The sequence below is a fragment of the Pyxicephalus adspersus genome, chromosome Z, assembly GCF_032062135.1.
Source record: "Pyxicephalus adspersus chromosome Z, UCB_Pads_2.0, whole genome shotgun sequence".
NCBI classification, from domain to species: domain Eukaryota; kingdom Metazoa; phylum Chordata; class Amphibia; order Anura; family Pyxicephalidae; genus Pyxicephalus; species Pyxicephalus adspersus.
In genome coordinates, this window is record NC_092871.1 from 78031210 (window position 1) to 78051581 (window position 20372).

At 39.2% G+C, this 20372-nt stretch overlaps 1 protein-coding gene across 1 annotated transcript in view; it reads left to right on the plus strand.

Moving 5' to 3' along the window:
- The first annotated feature begins 300 nt into the window (after positions 1 to 300).
- Positions 301 to 20372, plus strand: part of HMCN2 (hemicentin 2) — a 145404-nt gene continuing 125332 nt past the window's right edge. The window contains exons 1-4 of the mRNA XM_072429590.1: positions 301 to 625; positions 17576 to 17646; positions 17886 to 18044; positions 18998 to 19120. Of these exons, the coding sequence (XP_072285691.1) occupies positions 391 to 625; positions 17576 to 17646; positions 17886 to 18044; positions 18998 to 19120 (588 nt within the window). The 5' untranslated portion in view covers positions 301 to 390. The remainder of the gene's footprint in view (positions 626 to 17575; positions 17647 to 17885; positions 18045 to 18997; positions 19121 to 20372) is intronic.

Consider the following 20372-nt stretch of genomic DNA (forward strand, 5'->3'; position numbering starts at 1 on the left):
AGGAAGCAGATGAAATGACAAAGAAGGTGAGCAGATTGTCAGCTCATGGAGCCTTGGCTGATATAGAAGATGCTGTATTCGGATAGGGACCCCTTTTCCTCCTTCTCAGGTATCTGGAGAATTGGCTTATCCTGAGTAAGTGCTGTGCAGGAGGCAGGGAGGGCTCTCTTTGTTTGCTGTGAGGGGCAGAGCCTTCTCCTCCCAAAACTTTGTGAGAAGGAGTGGGGGCAGGTTTCTCCTATAAAGCCTTAGCTGAGGCTGCCAGGGAAAGCATTGGATAGGCAGGAACACAGGGACATGTACACAGCAGCCTCAGCAAGACTTCATCCTGAGTACAGATAAGGACAGCAATCTGCAGAGAGCCCTCTCCCTCTCCATTACTTTTTGGGAATGGCTCCAGGGAACCTGAGTCTTTTACTGCTTCCTCTTCTGCTGGCCCAGGTAGGCTGCAGTGACCCCCAGGATATTGCTGCCCCATCCTTAGCCTTTGTGTTTGACGTCACTGGTTCCATGTACGATGACCTCAGACAGGTGATAGAAGGCGCCAACCGCATCTTGGAGCGCACCTTGACCCGAAGAACGAAACCCATCAGCAGCTATGTTCTGGTTCCTTTCCATGATCCAGGTAAGATGGCCTTGTAGACTAAACTTAAATTACAGCTGGTAAACTTAAAGTCTCAGCATGCCTAACCAGCATTAGATTGTGAGCTCTTGGGTTGGCAAATATTCTTTCAGTCTAAACTTTTATATACAATGTTGCCTGATTTATAATCTGTTAAAGCCAAAAACAATTAGGCATATCCTTTAAATCCAAACATCCTTCATTAAACAAAAGGCTGAAGTCCTTGGACCTATGAACCCGCTTACTATTTACCTTTGAGTGTGATAACCATCACTTGTTTAAATCTCATTAAACAGCATGGTTTACCTCTCTTACTAAGAATATGTACTACAAATATTGTGATTTTAACTTTTTTTTATAGTTTTAAAACTTTCCAAAGTTTCTTAAACTTTTTTGTTCCCTGGATCACACAGCCCATGTTTGTGGTTTGGTCCGTTCTGCCGGAGCAAGAGTTAAATCACTAATGTGGGTTTTATTTGGCTTAATAAAAGGATATTTGTTGCCAAAAAATGCCACCCCCCCTAGTCTCCGGCAGTGAAGTGCTATCAGGGGAGCCTGTTATAGGCATATATGCATTCTTACACACTTGGATATACATCTGTATAGTATTTAATCAAGAACTGCAACCAATAGCTAAAGAAAACCAGTAAAAGAAACTCCACATTTGCATTGTAATGTAGAAACTGTTACAAAATGCACCTAAACATGAATATATATTTCCAGATTTGCCCAATTTTTTTTAAAAAGGTTTAGAAAGAATGAGACCCCCCAACAAAAATTCTTAGTTGTTCCATAAATATTTCTAATGGAAGCATATGATGGTTTCCAACAACAACCATTATTAGGAAAATTGCAAAGGACAATGATCTGCACCTCTTATCAGCTAGTCATGTTTTTTTTTTGCTTTTTCTAACATCTGCATTCCGCATATGCCGGCCATCCGTCGTCACGCATCTTGCTTATAAATATTGAATATAACCATGAAATGACCGCAGCCAAAATTTTTAGGCATGTCTGATCAATTTCTCAAATGAGTCGATAAGGAAGTGATTGGTACAGATTATGAAAGACCTGTTTGGATTTTATTTCATCTTTGCCCGTTCACAGTTGTCTATAAAACGTGCTAGTTTTACTGCCTGAAAACATACGTCAAGCAGAAATCCTAGTTATTCCTATGGGGCTAATTCATGCTTAAGTGATGTAGCATGAAATGTTTACAAAAATATTACCAGCTGCATTTTTATGTTTATCTGCTTTACACAAACAGATAAAGCTTTTAATGGTAAATGCACATAACATGTTATGCACCCCCCTTATCATGTGGGTCACCTACCCCGATTACTAGTGCACCCCTTATATCAGCTGGGTCACCCCCCTAGTCACTATAGCACCCCCTTATTACTTGGGTTACCCACCATGATCATTAACACCCTCAATATCACCTAGGAAAAATATTAGCCTCCCCCCCCCCCATATCATCAATCCTAATGACTAACAGTTGCCCTCCTCATTATTATTATCCAGTATATATATAGCGCCATCATGTTACACAGTGCTGTACAAAGTCCATAGTCATGACGCTAACTGTCCCTCAAAGGAGCTCACAATCAAATGTCCCTACTATAGTCATATGTCATTTATTATTATTATTACACAGTATTTATATAGCACCATCATATTACGCAGCGCTGTACAAAGTCCATAGTCATGTCACTAACTGTCCCGCAAAGTCTAATGTCCCTACTATAGTCATATGTCTTTAATGTAGTCTAAGGTCAATTTTTTTAGGGGGAAGCCAATTAACCTAACTGCATGTTTTTGGGATGTGGGAGGAAACTGGAATACCCGGAGGAAACTCACGCAGACACGGGGAGAACCTGCAAACTCCATGCAGATAGTGTCCTGGCTGGGATTTGAACCTAGGAACTAGTGCTGCAAAGGCTGGAGTGCTAACCCCTGAACCACCGTGCTGCGATATTTATGTCGTCTAAGGTCAATTTTTTTTTTTTTTTGGAGGGGGGAGCCAATTAACCTAACTGCATGTTTTTGGGATGAGGGAGGAAACCCACACAAACACGGGAAGAACCTGCAAACTCTATGCAGAAAGTGCCCTGGCCGGGATTCGAACCTAGGACCTAGTAATGCCCTCATCACCCTAATCACCCATGAAATTTACTTATTCATCCTTTTTATCACCAAGCTCTCCAACCCTAATCACTAAACCTCCCATTCCTTATCACCAGGGTCACCCGTGGATATTACGAACCTCCTCCATATCATTCAGGTCACCACCAGTAATCACTATTACCCTCTTCCTCACCCAGCACCTTAAAAATTCATCACTCCATATCCTGCTAACTTTATACATGAAGTGTCCTCAAAACTAGATGGAAAGCTCTTGGGGCAGGGCCTTCTCCTCCTGTATCTCTGTCTGTATTAGTCTGTCATTTGCAATCCCTATTTAATGTACAGCGCTGCGTAATATGTTGGCGCTATATAAATCCTGTTTATTATTATTAATAATAATAGTAATAATAATAAAATTAAAAGCCAAAGCTTCATATTTGTTGACCGATAAGCCTCCCGAATTTATGATAAGGTGAATCTTTGATATATCGCAAGTTGGTCATCAGTTTTTAAACAGTCGTCATTATTGTGTATCTTGTTCTGTTTTGCTTGTACCGGCCTTTGAAGTACCCATAGGGGCTCAGATTTTGCTTTTGTGCAATGACGGTGCGTTCACAGCTGTCTATACTGCTGCACAAATGTGTGAGGTTTCCCTACTGAGCGCGCCAGATACCTTAAGAGGATCTACAAGCAGAAAGAAAAATAATACATAAGCCCTTCTAATTACTAGTATGATTATTTTACTTCCCTGCCAATCTATAGCAAATCTTGTAAAAAGGTGGAGATACACTTTAAATGTAATTAGGTCAACATAATTATTGTGCTGCACAAAGACACATCTGCATTCTCACATAGGTGAGGACTCTGAGTTAAGGATCTGTGTTCACAAAAGGACAATCTGTGCAGGACTCCTATCATCTCAGTGTGAAGATCCAGCGTGTAGAGATCAAAAGCAGCTCATTCATTGTCTATGTGTTTTGTCGCCCACTGTTTGTTCCTTTTGACACCTTCTTTTGGAATCAGCTGTGGGTCAGTCTCTTTATCTGTGTGAGTTGGAGGGTTCTGGTGTTTGAACAATGCCTGCATCTTGGTGTCACTGCTGAGAGGATACAATATTGACTTTACATCATTCATTGGAATACATGTCACTGCGGGTACCCATTGACTGCCCAAATCTTCACTGGGGGGTGAAAATACATGCAAACCAGATTACTAAAATATCTTTTAAGGTGAGGATGTCATTTCAAATGTCACCACCTTAATCTATTATTTAAAAAAAAATCCTGGTGATCCAGCCTTCTATAGGGTGACCATGCTCTGTCATTGTCCTTGCATTGTTCTCTTGCATTGATTCTAGTGGAAAAAGTTCATACATTCTGCAATTGTTTGCTGATTAGGTCAATCAGAAAGCAGAAATTTAGGGGAATCTGTAAGAAAGCATCTGTCAGTGGTTTCCAGATCATTTCACTTGGCAGGGTTCATCAGCAGCAGCCAGTAGTGGGTGAAACTTGTCATTTAATTGTTGGGCAGTGTACAGATACATTTTGGAGAAAATAAAGGCTGGATCCATGCAAGGCTAAAATTGTTGATTTAGGAATCAATATTCAGCTTTGAATATCTCGAGTTTCCATCTTTGGCCCTATCCTAAAATATAATGTATGTGGCGTTAATAAAGTGATTGTCTAGTTTTGGTGGCTATATCTTACTAATCGAGTATCCAAGACCTAAAGGGGGTATAATTTTTTATTATTATTACACAGTATTTATATAGTGCCATCATATTACGCAGCGCTGTACAAAATCGATAGTCATGTCACTAACTGTCCCTCAAAGGAGCTCACAATCTAATGTCCCTACCATAGTGTTATGTCTTTAATACAGTCTAAGGTCAAATTTTGAGGGGAAGCCAATTAACCTTACTGCATGTTTTTGGGATGTGGGAGGAAACCCACACAGACACTAGAAGAACCTGCAAACTCCACGCAGATAGTGTTCTGGCCGGGATTCAAACCTGGGACCTAGCGCTACCTCTGAGCCACCATGCTGCACCTGTGGCCTTTGATACACACATGTAGATCCACTACCAAGTTTACGCTCGACCAACTGATTCAGTAGATATTGTGATCAGTAATCAATCAGAATCACCAAAACACTGCCCACATCTGATCAAGATTCTGCTCTTCAGATTGGAATATCTATCCAGGAAAATCATTTCGAGGTACTCAATCACGTGTATATGGCTTTTCTCCTTTAGAGCAATATTTACCAACACATCTGAACCCAAAATAATGGAAGTGTCGGGTGATGTGTCCTAATGGTCAATTATGGCATTGCAGCACGACCTGAAATACTTTTTTTTCTTATTGAAACTATAGCCTTTTTGCAAAAAAGTGGTGAGAGGACCATGATGCTACCCTTGCTGTCTTCTGTTGATGCAAATTTTACTTGTCTGGTTTCGGCAAAGATCCTCTGGCCATGGCCCGTGTCGGCTATAGGGAAATCTGTCCGTAAAGCAGAAGCGTTAGCATTACAGCCAGGCAATAATAATGTCCAGAAGGAGAGGAAGGATTTTCTATGCCAGCTCCATAGGCTGCTCTTCTGAAGATACTAGTCCTCTGTCTATTACCATGTATTCATACCTATACATGAACCTTGGGGACGTATACCTGATGTTCTAACTCTCCCATGAAGAGTGTTTGTTTCTGCAGGCAGGTAGGCAAAGTTTTCCCAAGTTTCTAAATATGCAGCAAAAAATTACAGGGCTGCATGATGCACAATCCATAATTGCACCTGGGTTTGCTTAGAAAGCCCCTTTAAAAATTTGGGAAAAGTGTTCAGATCCCAATTTAGTGAACTTTTGATCTGGGCCTACTAAAAACATTAAATGACTCCAGTCCACACTAATAGGGATTTTACATTTTTGCAGTAAGTAAACCAAGTTTACGTTTTAAAAAATTGAACTATTTATAAAAGTTTGTGCGAAAAAAATAATTTGGATGGGAAGTCAGTATCCCATTGACTGCAGGGCTCCTGCAGACTGGAGAATGGGTAAATAATGGTCATACCTGGAATAAAACTGCCAGTGTGGAGCACATGGAGGCCAGTGCAGGCTGTAAACCCTGGCAATTTTCAAGCTGTAGATGCTATCATTATAACTTAACACCTGGACTGTGTCATAGGAGTTTTCTAAGAACAGCTGGAATACCAAGGTCTTCTGACCTTCAACTTTTAACATTTACTGCTAAAGCACAAAGCTATAAATTTACTTTTTAAAAACCAGACCGAGACGATAAGAAATTCCTCTTGTGCATAGCCGATAAATTGAGAAATACCAAGGTGAAGCAGGACTTTACTGCAAAGGTCTCAGTTAGCTTTGGGGTCATGGGGTCCACATAGAGACATTTTTGCTTTCCAGTTTACCATCTAAAAGCTTTTATGGCTCACACCAAGCAAACCATCAGTTTCACTAAATCACTGTTTGTTACTTAATTATTTTCATCTACTCCATTTGCCAAACTGTCACCAGACACAAGTGAGCAGAGCAAAAAGGGTCCCAGCCTTATGTAAACTGCAATCAGAGCAATGGGACTTTGTTCCAATGGGAAAATAGGAGTTGGTTGATAGTATTTTTTTTTTTTGGGGGGGGGGGGGGGTAAATAGGCACAGAAGCTCAGATTCATCCAAATAATTCCTATTCAGTCACTTTACATTAAAGAGACCCCCCTCTCATATCTGTACTATCACTCAATGATCAAACTGTTATTGTCTTTTTAGCCTGCATTACAGCTGCACTTTCTGTAGTACCGCCCCCAAGGTACAAAGACTGTATAAATTATCTGGTGGTTCCTGTGCCACTTTCTTACAAAGTATTTTTATCATCACTCTTTTTTGAGCAGAATCTCAATGTGGGCATTCTTCAACAGTATAGCATTGAGGACATATAACATAGTTACATTAAATAATAATGTAAAGATTCAGTTTTAAAAAACGGACATCAGTACAGGTTTGCAAATTTAAGGAAACAGTTACAATTTGGAGGAAGGGAGTCTAAGGATTTGGTATGAACTATGGTCTTGGGTTAGTGGGCAGATGTTATATAGAGAAGGTTGTAATATGGATAAATTTGTCAAGGTCCAAAACCATACATGGATGATTCAGTTTTATTATCTTCTTATTCGAAGAACAGAACTATCATAGGCCTATTTTGTCTATTTACATTCTTGATTTGGTGGTCTGGTTAATTCCCTAATAAAATAATGGAGCCCACTTAAGTGCTGCAGGCAATTTGCTATAATATAGTAACTTCTGTTTCTCTGACCTGTTTCATATATCCATCTCCCTTCTGTATTCTAATATTTCCTTTTATTTCCAATATTTCCTAACATTCTTACTGAAGAATTCCTTAGCCAAACATTTTGCCCTCTGTGTAAGTGTGGAAGAACACTTTCATTTTATATCATTATTTGAAGGGGGGTGATTAAAGTCAATGTTTCACATGTAGGACTACTGTTACACAAGGTCCCATGTGTGAACATTCACTGTTCTAGGACAACCAACTGTATTTCTTTTCCATGGATGTGAAACATGCTGATGGCAGCTGTATATGTCTCCATCCAGCTGGGAATATAATTACATTAATCCATTTTCAATGCTGGGAATAATTGAACCATATGTTTAAAACATGAAAATGACACAGACTAAGCATCAGGCCGGAAAAAGGCAGTGAATATAAAAGGAAGCGGTGGGGCTCCTGTATAATTCTAAACCAGCCTGGTGGTTTCCTAAGCTTCTACGTTTCCCAAAAGTGATAACTCTCTTGTAGATAGAGTTTGGTGGGGTGAGTCATCCCCTGGTTTAAGTATCTTAGATATCTGAAAAGTGAGATCTTTCTGCTACAGTTGCTTTTCTGCTTCCTCTCTATCCAGGAGTTGTAAGTGTCCCCTTCACTATTGTGTGTTTCAGCTATTCCTATAGCATTCTCCATAACTAAGGAACTCAACCAAGACTGATATCTCACAAAGTCTTTAGAGAGAAAAAGAAACTCATTTGGTTTACCTCCTCAGCATTTATTTACCATTAAAAAAATAGGTTTTGGCTGATTGATACTTTAAAAGATAATTTCAACCAGAATCCAAAATTAAATTTTTATTACAATTTTGCTGTACTATAACTCCCCCCCAAAAAAACAAAAAACAAAAAACAATTGTAGATACATTTTGGCAATAGGAACTTCCCCCAGCTACAGATTATTTCTATCAAGGATTCCAATGTAGTTCCTAGGTCCTTCCACCTGTCTCAGCTTACCTGAGCACATCTAGTACACCTTCTGGATCCCATCCTATTTTACATCATAGAGAAGAATTAGAAAAAAAAAGGACAGTGGGGATCAAAGTCTAGACTTTTTAAGCTGGCCACACCTTTGGCAATTCCTATTAAGAAGGAACCTAACATAAAACTGAAAAAGTTTATGAAAAACTACCACTCATGTGGGGCTTTACATCGCTACAATCATAACCGAAAAAAAGAAAAAACTGTGGCAATTCTGTTCAGATTCAATCAGGGCAATTTCAGTCCAACTTTTTGCACTTGATCAATTTTTGGTTGAAAACCCAGAAAGATGTACTTGTATAGCCTGCTTTGGAGAACCAAACTTTCAGGGTAAGCAGTGCAAATTACATTCATTGATAGCCATGGGACTTCTCTTTATTTACACTGTATAGGGTGGGAGGTTATTCTTATGTCTTTTTCATAATACAATGTATCTAGAAGTGTGCTAGAATTTTGAAGGTTTTGAAGTGTAATTTTTTTATACCTTACTCATGCTTATGTTGGAAAAAGACACAATGGCACCCATTTATTATTATTAAACAGTATTTATATAGCTCCAACATATCATGCATCACTGTACATTAAATAGGGGTTGCAGATACAAACAATGACACAGGAGGAGGAGAGGACAAGAAGGAGAGGCCCAGAAAAGCTAACAATCTAAGAGGAGGGGTAAGTAGCACACAATAGGAACAATTCCAAGGTTTAGCAAGCATTACTCATCTAGAGCATTGCTTCCAACACTTTAGCCTCATTATAAAGCAGTGGCCACTTGGGTTTCATAGCTTTCCCAAGTGGGCAAACTAATTAGAATTGAAAGCAGAATGGAACTCAGACATAGGTAACACAAATCCTAATTGTGCTTCTTCTCTCAACACCTGTGTGGACATAACCAAAAACAGCTGTTCCAAGGCAACAAGCGAAAGCCAGGATTAGGCTTCTAATGTTTTCCACAAATTTGTGAAGCTGTACTTATTTCAGGAAATTAACTAAAATTAACCTTTAAATGGGTTCTCTTTAATCCACTGCAGCCCAAAAGAACCCTATAGAGTATGCTGAGAACATATTTCCTCTTGTCGTGTATCTTTCTCTCTCTGTTTCCTCTATTGTCAATCACATCTAAGGCTACTACAGTTCTTTAGGAAATGGTAGTGAAGATTTAGGTACATTTTGGACCCATAATGAATGGGAGCTACTGGGAACCATTTTGTGTATGCAGCGGCATGTGGGTACGGTGAAACATGCTGCTGTTCCAAAAGGCACAAGTCAGTTTTGGGCATGAATCATGTGCAAATGTGTTACTTGCCATGTGGTTTGCCACTTCTGGGTGCACAACAGCAGTTTGCTATGCTCTGGGAGTGGCCAATTGTGCCATTTTCCACCTCAAGTATGAAAGGGGGCTTGAGTTCCTAAGTAGGTGTAGGAGTAGTTGAATCCATTTTGCATTGGTTCATCCTGGATCAACTGCATTATCTCTATGCTGAGAACAAGAACAAAGAGTGAATAACATAAATATTTATATAAAGCCAACATTACACAGCTCTTTATAAATTCCATAGTCATGTCATTAAGTATCCCTTATAGGGGCTCACAATCCAATGTCCCTACCATAGTCATTCATGCCATTAACCTCCCTAGCGGTAACCCCGAGTGTGCCTCGGGGTAGAAAAAAGTTACTACCCGGGGTTGGTAAAGTCGCACTCGGGGTTGGTAAACCTTTGGAAGGTTAGTAAATACAGCACTTACCTAAACTGCCGGGGTCCCGCGCCGTCCAGCGCCGCAATCTCCGTCTTCTTTCTTCTTCCTGCTTCTGCATCCGATGAGTCACCGGGGGAGTTCCGGGGAGTACGAAATTCAAAATACATGTGTATTGCATTCAATAGAAAATAACTGTATTGAATGCAATACATTGGATTTATATGTGTAAAAGGCATACATTGTTTTCAAGAACATTTATTTTACAGTATATATAATAGTATGGGTATAATTTTTTATATAATTTTTTTTTAAATATATAGATTTTTTTAATTTATTCAATTTATTGTTTTTAAATGATTTTGTGTTTCAAACTTAATTATACTCATAAAATAAATATACTCATGTAAAATAAATTTTCATGAAAAACAAGGTACTGCTTTTAGACATATAAAACTGGAAAGAAATGAACCGCTAGGGAGGTTAACACAGTTTTGAGGAAAGGACAAAATTAACCCAACCACATGTTTTTGGGAACCTGGAGTGCCCGTAGCTCACTCAATCACAGGAAGAACATACAAAACTCCTTTCAGATAGTGTCTTGGTCATTATTCAAACCTGTTCTGCAAAGTCAAGAGTGCTTGCCACTTAGCCAACCGTGCTGAATTTTTCCAATCTGATGGATTCAGTTGCCCCAGCAGTGCCATCTTGGTGTTCTCTGATTTGTCACCTCTAGACATGGTCATTTTTTTAAACCAAATCGCAGATGTCGCCTGACCTTACATGAGTTTTCTGTATGTAAAACTTTAGAAGCAGCCCTACAATATTCAACTGCGGTAAGCGGAGTGATTGGCCTTTGCTTCCTGAGGACATGGCTGAAGTCACAGGGTGTTACAAGCAGCAGAACATCTGTGCTAAGAGCTGACAAGGCATGTATGAGTCACTGAACAGATCATGATTTCTTGTAACAGGATGCAATAGAGTGAACCAGGCACCTGCAGAACACTTTCTAAGGGAATGGGTGTCCAGAATCCCACTGAAACCGTAATAAAAACCTGTACTCAATGAACAGATGCCATTGCTGCTCTACTAAAACTGCTGATTGACTGGCTGTCTCGGCCTCCAAAACGTTCTAAGAATTACTAGAGTAATAACCTCTAGTGTATAATGATTCTAGAAACCTATTGAAGTCATGGACGAGAATGACAGACATTGGGACCAGTCATTGTATAAGCAAAGGTTAGTAGCTTTTGAATTTTATAGTACAGGTCACCTTTAAAGCTACATTCCAAGGAAGTTCAGGGCAAATGCCCAGAGAGCCCAGTTCCCTCTAAAGTGCCTTGTATCACCATGCATGGATTTATGTTCATTGAGATGAGCTTTTGGTTAGATAGCAAGTTTAAAATGAATAGGCTGCAATGTATGGGAAAAAATAGTTTTACTGTGTATGTATGAATGGGCTGCAAGGCTTTTACTTAAGTTTGGGCAGTATTCTATCCTCAGATTATACTAATATGTACAATCATGTTGCTTTTGGTAATTGAGCCGGAACAACAAATGTACAATCTTTTTACCATCTGCAATATGGGGATTTGGGTTGTGTCTATTTACATTTTGTTTTTAATAATTTTTAATTACATTTTCCATTTTCCATAAGGTAAACATACAAAACAGAAAACAGTAGTTGTCATTTCAACTTTTGCATGATAAAAACTTTAATCAAGTAACAAAAAAGTGCATTGACATCCTTGCACTTATATAAAACAACAAAATAATAACTATAATAATAACAACAATTGCCCATGGAACAATAATCACAATAATATGAAAGTAAAACAGTGGAAGACCCAAAGTTTGAAGGGATACTCACACTAGCACCCATCAAACATCATTACCAGCTAGCTAAAATCCACTGCGGTATAGATGGGACAGAATACTGAAACCAGGGATCCCAAACAGACAAGAACTTCTGGTGAGCATCCGTTAGGTAACTGGTTAATTTTTCAATGACTAACATGTTATCCATTCTTAGCTTTACCTCATGAAACGGTAAAAATTGTTTCTTCCAATTACTTGCTATTACTTGTTCAGCAGCCAAAAGTATGTGAACACATAACTAGAATTGTGTGTTGGAAAGCTGAGCCAGTTTAAAGTGTAATAGGGCCAACTATGGATCCCTGGGAAAATAGAATTGGAATATCCCATTCAACAACCATAACACTCTACCCCAGAATCCAATTACAAAAGGGCATGTCCACCAAATATGCATGACCATCCCTTCCTCTTGGCATCCCTGTCCATTTACATTTTGTACAGTTTACCAGATCTGTTATTAGATCCTGACTTCTTAAGCTTCACACAATGTGCATTAGAACCTGAAGCAAATCAGAGAAAGTCCGCCCTCTTCTTGTCATCATCATCATCATCCATCCTTTTCCTTTCCAGCCTACATGTTCCTGGCCCAGGTATTTTATTCATTGGGGTTCTGTTCTTTTATATATAGAGGCTCCACCTGACATGGGTGTTTTGCCAGACTGACACCCATCTAGAGTAGGGTAAGATTAGGACCTTAGTCAGGGTTTATTAGATTGACCTAAGTTTTAACCCTTCTACAGGATATCTGGAACCAGCAAAAAAGCTTTGGCTGCACTTCCACTTTGAAATGAAATACCAGATCAGCTGACCTCCCAACTTCCTGAGACGGGAAATAAGGATACCCTTAGGCTAAATACACAAAAGCATTTTTTAATCTTAGCTTGCAAAATGCTAGTCTGAGAGAGCATCGTGTTCAACTGGAATTCATCAAGCTTTGGCTGGAATTTAAGAAACATTTAGAATCATCTGCATATTTAGCACAGTAGTCCATGGCAGAATAAATCTGATCAGATCCTTCTGAAGATGGGTTTTAAATGTCTTTTAAAGCTTACAATGAAAAGTATTGGAAAATGGTGGATTGCTCCCATCAGCTCATGATTTTGCTTTTCTTTTGTTGACCTTACAACTATGAGTCCTCTATGTATCTTCCTGCCTAGGGTGACAACCCGGTGCAGCAATATCACTCTAGAACATTTATCCCTACTGTAGTTCAGTTTGATGTGCCAACACACAACATTCCTGAACGTTCAGCTTGATTTACATAATGCCCGCAAAGCAGCTGGTGTGTACCACATGCTGAGCTTGCCACATCGCTCCCTACGCAAGTGCACCAGACAGAAGCCAGCACTGGGAACTGCAGCACCATGCATGTCATGTCCCTCAAATCTAGTAGCATACATTTCCAGAAGGGATTTTTGCTTCTTTAAAAGTTTAAAAAAAAAAGATTGCTAAGAAGAAAGTAAATGCTCACTTTTCCCTTGCCTCACAATATTGATCGCAGTTCCAATTAGGGAAAAATCCTGATAAACCTTTGCATCCGGGATTGTTAGTCTGCTGGCCCACTACAGCGCTTAGGGGTTTTCCTTGCTTACATTGGCTTCACTAGAGAACATAGTAGTTAAAGTGGACCTAAGAAGAGAGATGAGGAAATTTGCCATATCTGAACAAATTCTTAAGAAATCTGATTGCTGGGATGGTAAACTGATCTTTTGGTTTATGTAGGCTTGGCCAAACCTGGAACAAAAATGCAGATAATGGTGAGGTCATTTGTGGGCCAATTAGCCGAACACCTGAGCTGCATCTTTATCCTGTGTCAGTGATCAGAAGGTATTAAAGGCGGAGGATCAGAACACAAACCAGGCAAGCTGCATAATATAGAACCAGGTCAGAAATGGCAGCTTACATAGAATCTCAAAATAGAATACATAGAATTTCAGTGAAAAGTCTACTTTAAGTATTGGTTGGCAGGAGGAACCATTGAGTACTGCAGGGGAAAAGGCATCCAACACTTTTTGAAGCGTCACTTTGTAAGGAAAGTTTAGACCAGTGATACTGAACCGGGGTTCTTCCAGTAAATGCATAGGGTTCCTTAAGCTGTGTTTGATTAGCCTTCTTCCTGGACCAATACCACTTAGAAGAGCCAGTGACATGACACAATATTCTAGCTGTATGTAAAGGTGGCATTCTGGCAACAAACATAAGGAGCATTTTTCCTTCTAAGTTTGATGAATTGCATTTGTGAGCGGTTCCCAAGATTTTATATTGCAAAGGTTTCTCTAGGGTAAAAAGGTGGAGAAAGGCTGCTTTAGACTGTGATTTTTCTGCCTTTGAAAGTCATCCAGCAATAGAAATTACATATTAACTCTATCCTTGTCCTATCTGCAGTGGGCAGATTCTAAATACTGCACAAACTTTGGGGCTGATTTACTAAAGAAATGTAGGAAAAGTTACTATCTTAGTTTTCCTTGCACGTAATTGGATATTTCTTACAAAGTGAATTTTTAACCCAATCACTAAGCTCCTTTCCTGGTCCATAGCATTGCTGTGGTTCGGTGCCACAGTTTGGAGACAATACGTGTCCTCTAGAATCCCTAAACAAACACAGCCATAGGGACACACGGTAATCATAAAATGCAGACGTATGTTGGACGTGCGTTGGCTCTTTGCCAGGTATTTTGTTCTTGTTGTGCACACCAATGCCCGGAGCACCCTAGATGATTTGTCCTAAAGAAAAAGTTTATGAATTTTTACAACGTAACAATGAGTTTTAGTCAAAATGCATATCTGACATGGGACTGTCTGGTCTCTTCAAAGAAGATCAGCTGTGTGGGATATTTATTGGAAAATTCTTTCCTCAGGGTATTCCATATGTTATGCACTGGGAGACTTTAAAGAAAAGCGTGTAGACATGTAAATATAGTTTATTGTTGTAATTTATTTATCCACAAGGATGAATAAAATACAGGCAATATGAAGGCTAAAGAGTCTAATTCCTACATTGTGACCACATAAAGTATTTCGGGGGTTTTCATACTGTGTACTGTATAAAGTTAAACTAATTTATGTCATAGGTAGTGCTGAACTGTGGACAAACAGGTAAATGGGTATAACATGTCCATAAATACTGAATTTCAAGTGTCTACCTGTGAAAGGATTTTGTTCAGCAAGACTTCTGATTCGGGCAACCCTAGCAGACAGCACTGTCAACAACATTAACCTCCCTAGAGGTAACCCCGAGTGTGACTCAGGGTCGAAAAAAGTTGCTAAAAGTGGTAACCCCGAGTCACTCTCGGGGTTGGAACACCTATGGAAGGTACCGCTACAGCAGGGGTGTCTCGGACTACTGCTACCCAAGAAAAACAAAGGTCCTTCTCATTGGAATGCTTGCCGACTTGTTGAACTTTCAGAGTCTGCAGACTTGCAAGCATGGCTTAAGTTATATACAATAGAAAACCTCTGCTTTGCCTTCTTACTCATTAAACCCGACACACTGCACAGAGATAATATTTTTTCTTTATAGCTCTTTATTTTTGTTTTATAGGAACAGTAAACCTGATTTGTAATAAGGCTTTACTATCCATAGAAGAGCAATACTGGTTTATGTTTCATTTTTATCAGTTTTATCAGTTTTATCAGTTTTTTATATTGATGTCATAATTTAGCAATAAAACTAAATGTGCACAAATGAATGTCTTTTCTGCTAAACCAGAACTTATGGCAGGGTTGATTAAATTATTTAAAACTTACTCTAAACTTAGTACCACAAAGACAAATATGAGCCCTCTAACACTGAGTCCAGATACACATGTATGCCCGATCAATGTCCGCAACCTAGAATCTGCACACAAAGTTCCCACAAAATTGGTCCAGCTCTATCCCACTTTATCCAGCAATTATTCTAGGGGTTATCAGTGTTCAGGAGACTTCATGCACACATGGTGGACCTGTTCCGTTGTTACAAAACTTGGGGACCTGTTCTAGGCCCCAGTCCCAAAAAACCTACTTGCCTCTCAGCAAACTATTGTTCATGCTTGGAAAAAAAAGTTCTTTTTCTGGGCTTCAGCACCTCCACCAGTCTCTCCCCTATGCAAGTATCTCTTGCAGATAGAAACCTCTACAGGTTAGAGCTCAGAGATCAGAGACTTTAATGTCCTGTAACCTACAGATAGTATACGTTCTGTGTTCCCAGCTGGGGGTATAACATGAGGTTTTTACCTTCCTTGCAGGGTTTTACAAAGAGAACAAGTCCAGATAAAAGGTTTTGTTTTGGATTGAGTGATGGGAAATCTAATAGAGATTAGAGGGATGAAGAGTGAGGTTAACCAGACTGAAACGCTAAAAAAATGGAAAACTGTGAGCCAGTTGTACTATCCTGAGAATGTTTGAGCTGTATCAGCTGCAGAACATCATGTTTCCTTCTTAAATCTTTGGTGATGATGTTTAAGAAAAGTATTAATGAGGGATTCAGGGTGGGAAATCGCCAATGCAATCATGATGGTTCTCTGAGACATCCCCTGCAAACATATTAAACAACTAATTTGATATATTCAAACAGATGTTGCAGAAATTCTTCTTCATCATGACAGCAGGAATTCAATGTTCCCACTGCTGTGATAAATCAAAAATATTATCCCTTCCTTATATACCAGTTGATTAAACCAATTCAAACGAGCCGAGTCATCACTCCACACTTGATTACTGGGTAATTAGCTCACCTGGAGTGACGTATCTTGTATTTGGACTGTGACATGAAGAATTGGAGATCTATCCCATTACCAAGATTGCCATTTTCACACAAGGAGATAGTGTTTCTCAAGATAAAAAGCTTTCTTACTCCTAACTACCAGTGAGTGATCATAGCCCCCTCTCAAAAGACCAGCAGAATAACTTCCTTCAAGCACGGACCACCAATCCAAGGAAAGCCTTCTCCTCCGCACCTCAATATAAGCATAGCCACTAATGTAAGATGACCTTTCTACGCTTATTCCTAATGTAACTAGGCTTATCTCCACTGACCACCAATCTAAGTGGTTCTTTTCTCCAATTCCTATTGAAAAAAGGCACATCTTCATAAACCCACAATCCAAAGGGGCTTTTCTCCACTGATCCCCAATGTAAGGGGTCACTTTCCCACTGACCACCAATCTATGGAGCCTTTCTCCACTGATCCCAATATACGCAGGTATTTTATGTGCTCCTTTTCTGTACATTATATATTTTTCTTTACTATTACTAAAAATATTATTCTAATATTGAACTGCCTTGGGGGTCAAATATGCTAAGTAGTCAGCATTTCCTTTTATATATATATATATATATATATATATATATATATATATATATATCGAGTCTGCTAAGGTTGGGTCCCATCACTTAACATAAATAACCTACATTAAATATGTTTAATGCACAAATAATCACATAGGAATATTTTGTTAAATTCAATGGTCTGGTGACAAATCTTTTTAGGCTCGGAGCTCCGGTATCCAAATCTATAGCTCTCAGACGTTGCCTTACATGTACTTCAAAGCTCACAGCTGCAGTGGACTTCTATGTCTACAAACTGACAGTTCTTTGCATTTTTCTGATGTCCCCAGCAGAACTGAGCTCTTTTCACCACATGGCCACTATCATGCAATGCATGGACATTATATCTCTGAGATTTAACAAGCATTAACAAGCTACTGTGTACTTAACATTGCGAAAATTCTTCTCCTGCAAAGGTTCCAAAATTCCTGCTGTCAGAATATAAACATTTTTACAATGGAGCCAATGACCTAGTAACCTGATTGTTTCTATGTCCTTAATAGGTGATATGAAGACTTGATGGTGCCACCAGGAGGGTTATCTGTAATGTGACTTTTCATTCCCATGAAATGAGGTCATGTCCTCTCATTAACATCACACTTTTCTGTGTTTACTTTGTAGAGATAGGACCCCTCACCATCACCACAGACCCAGAAAAATTCAAAAATGAACTGGAAGAGCTCTATGTCCAGGTAATTAGTTAATTTTCTACAACTTCTTCTGAATCGTGTCACCTTTAAAATGTATCCAAGAAATAATATTAATTACATTGCATTATAATAAACAAGGATAGTAGTTGGAATTGCCGGCCACCCACAGCTGCCCCGAAAGCACTGTATGTGCCACCAGCCCTTGTAAAAGGGGACATTGATATTGATTACATAGACTTCACAACATCAAAATTCATTTTTTATTTCCTTTATTGTTGCAGGGTGGGGGTGACTGCCCAGAGATGAGTGTGGGTGCCATCAAGATGGCATTGGAGGTTTCTCACCCTGGATCCTTTATTTATGTTTTTACGGACGCCCGTGCCAAAGATTTCAGAAAAAAACAAGAGGTTTTGCAGCTGCTGCAGGTCAAGCAGTCTCAGGTTAGTATTATTGTATTACTATTTTTATGTGAACATTTTCCTATGAGCCTCAAATAATACAGGCGGTGCAACCAACCAAATGCAACTCACCGACATCAAGGATGAGGTCATGTGTCCTGGTCCTCACCCCTCATTCCTATTCTTTAGGAAGGAGACAAGTATAGGTGTGGAAGATACTATCACAGGTATATTGGTGGACCCTGCCATGATGTTTTTAACCTCCGGGTCCATTTGTCCTTGTTTTAGAGCAACTTGATAGGTAAAAATGGATCTAGTTGCTACGGGCTGTTACTGAATCCACTCATGAACCCTTATTTAAGGTGCCAACAAGAAGAGACAAATTTTAGGAAGAGTTAATTTTGTTAAATTCTGACCATTTTAGGGTTTATAAGCAAACTACTGGAAAGCTAGACACTGCCATGGGGAACATGTACTGATGAAATATTTTTAAAAAATGCTATACAGCAAGTTAAGGTTTTTTTTCATGTAGCTTTAATTTGGGATCTGCACATAAATTCTCCAGGACACAAAAGCTTTTTGTTCCTTGGTTGTGATTACAACAAACTTTTCTTTTAGCATTTTTCATTTTGAAGAATATGGTGGCTACCAACATTGACCATTCTTGTTGCCCATTAGTTGATCCAGTGGCTTCAGTACTTTTAAGTGAATGACTCATAAGAAATATACAGATTAGGAGTTCTAATTTGACTAACTCCGTACTTGTCCTAGGCCAGTGATTTAGGCTTGTACTGAAGACATACAAAGCCATCCAACTAGCGTTTGGACAAGAAAGTTAACATTTTATGTCCACATTTTGGAGTTTTCCCAGTAGTATTCCAATTATCCATACATAACTTGGTCTATACATGTTCAGTATTCTCAGCCTTAGATGGCTTCAGTATCTTTAGCTTTCATATTCGGGTACATATTGGTAAAATGTCTATTCTTTGCAGGTGGTCTTTGTGCTTACAGGAGACTGCGGTGACCGGTCTCACCCAGGTTACCGTGTATACGAAGAGATTGCAGCCACTAGTTCTGGACAAATTTTTCACCTGGACAAGCAACAGGTTAACGAGGTGAGTGACTCCATTCATTTTGGGTAACGCTTTATGTTGGCCTTTCTGATCTACCTGACAATCTACTTCAACTACCTCAAAATCTCTGATACGGGAATGGGGGTCATATATCACACAGGTGGAAGTTTTCTGCAACACAAAAAAAAGACTTCTTCTTTGTGAGTCACATAGCTCTGAATGCTTGATAACACACTAAAAAGTATTGCTTTTCTACAAAACATAGATTATTTTCAAAAACTCTTCTGGGGTGAGTATACTTAAAACCAAAGAAGGAAAGAGGGTTTTTTGGCATAACATTAAGTGTTTACCTAAATGAAATTAAAAGTGATTACAACATCACAAATCAATAAAACACATTTAAACTAGACAGAAATCAACTAATGCATCCATTAAATAAATGTCTAGCAAAATAAGGCTAGACCACAGTCCATCAAATTGTGATTTGTCCTGGCTCTCAACTCATTTTGCTGTAAGGCTTCTTCAGTGGGACATTGAGAGGTGGGGAGGTGTCTCTGACCCAATCTGTCTTCACTGTCTGACCCGTTGCATGTCAATGTGTATGCCAGTAGCGAAAAGGTACTTTTCTTTATTCTTGATCTATACTTTAAAGTTGCACTACAAAAAAGGCTTTCCCAGTCAAATATTTACATTGTAAGGATTTAAGCAAACTTGGGCAATGAAGAGGACTATTCTAGTGTGATTTTTTAATGCTAAGTAGAAATGCCTGTCCTTGATAGGTATCACTGTAAAAAATCTGAGTGCTAGGGATGCCAAAAATGCTGGCTACATAAATGAAAAGACATATATTAATAAACTAGAAAATGGTTTTGGAAGCAAGTCTACATGTTATATCAAAGTGAAGTTTTCTTCCCACGGGCCTCATTATTCTTAATGTTGGTTGTTGCAGTTTTGGATGACTGAGGCCCCTTGGGAACTATTACAAGATAGGAAATAAGCAATGCTACATATCTCAATGGGCTTATTGTCTAGTGTCAAGCCTCTGTCAATTTTTTTGCAGTCCCTTGAATTTAACAGAGGCACAAAGTCCTATAGATCTCGGGTCTTGCACCTATTTTGTTGCAGCGCTACAAACAGTGGTGCTTTGTGCCCACATCAATAACGGGACCTCTCCTGTATGGCCCACATCTGTTTGCTGTTTATGACAGAGGGGAAGCTGAAGCCTGAATGTCTCCGGCATTCTGACTGTGCCTGCCCCATCTGGCTGTAATTACAGACAGTGCCCTAATTCCAT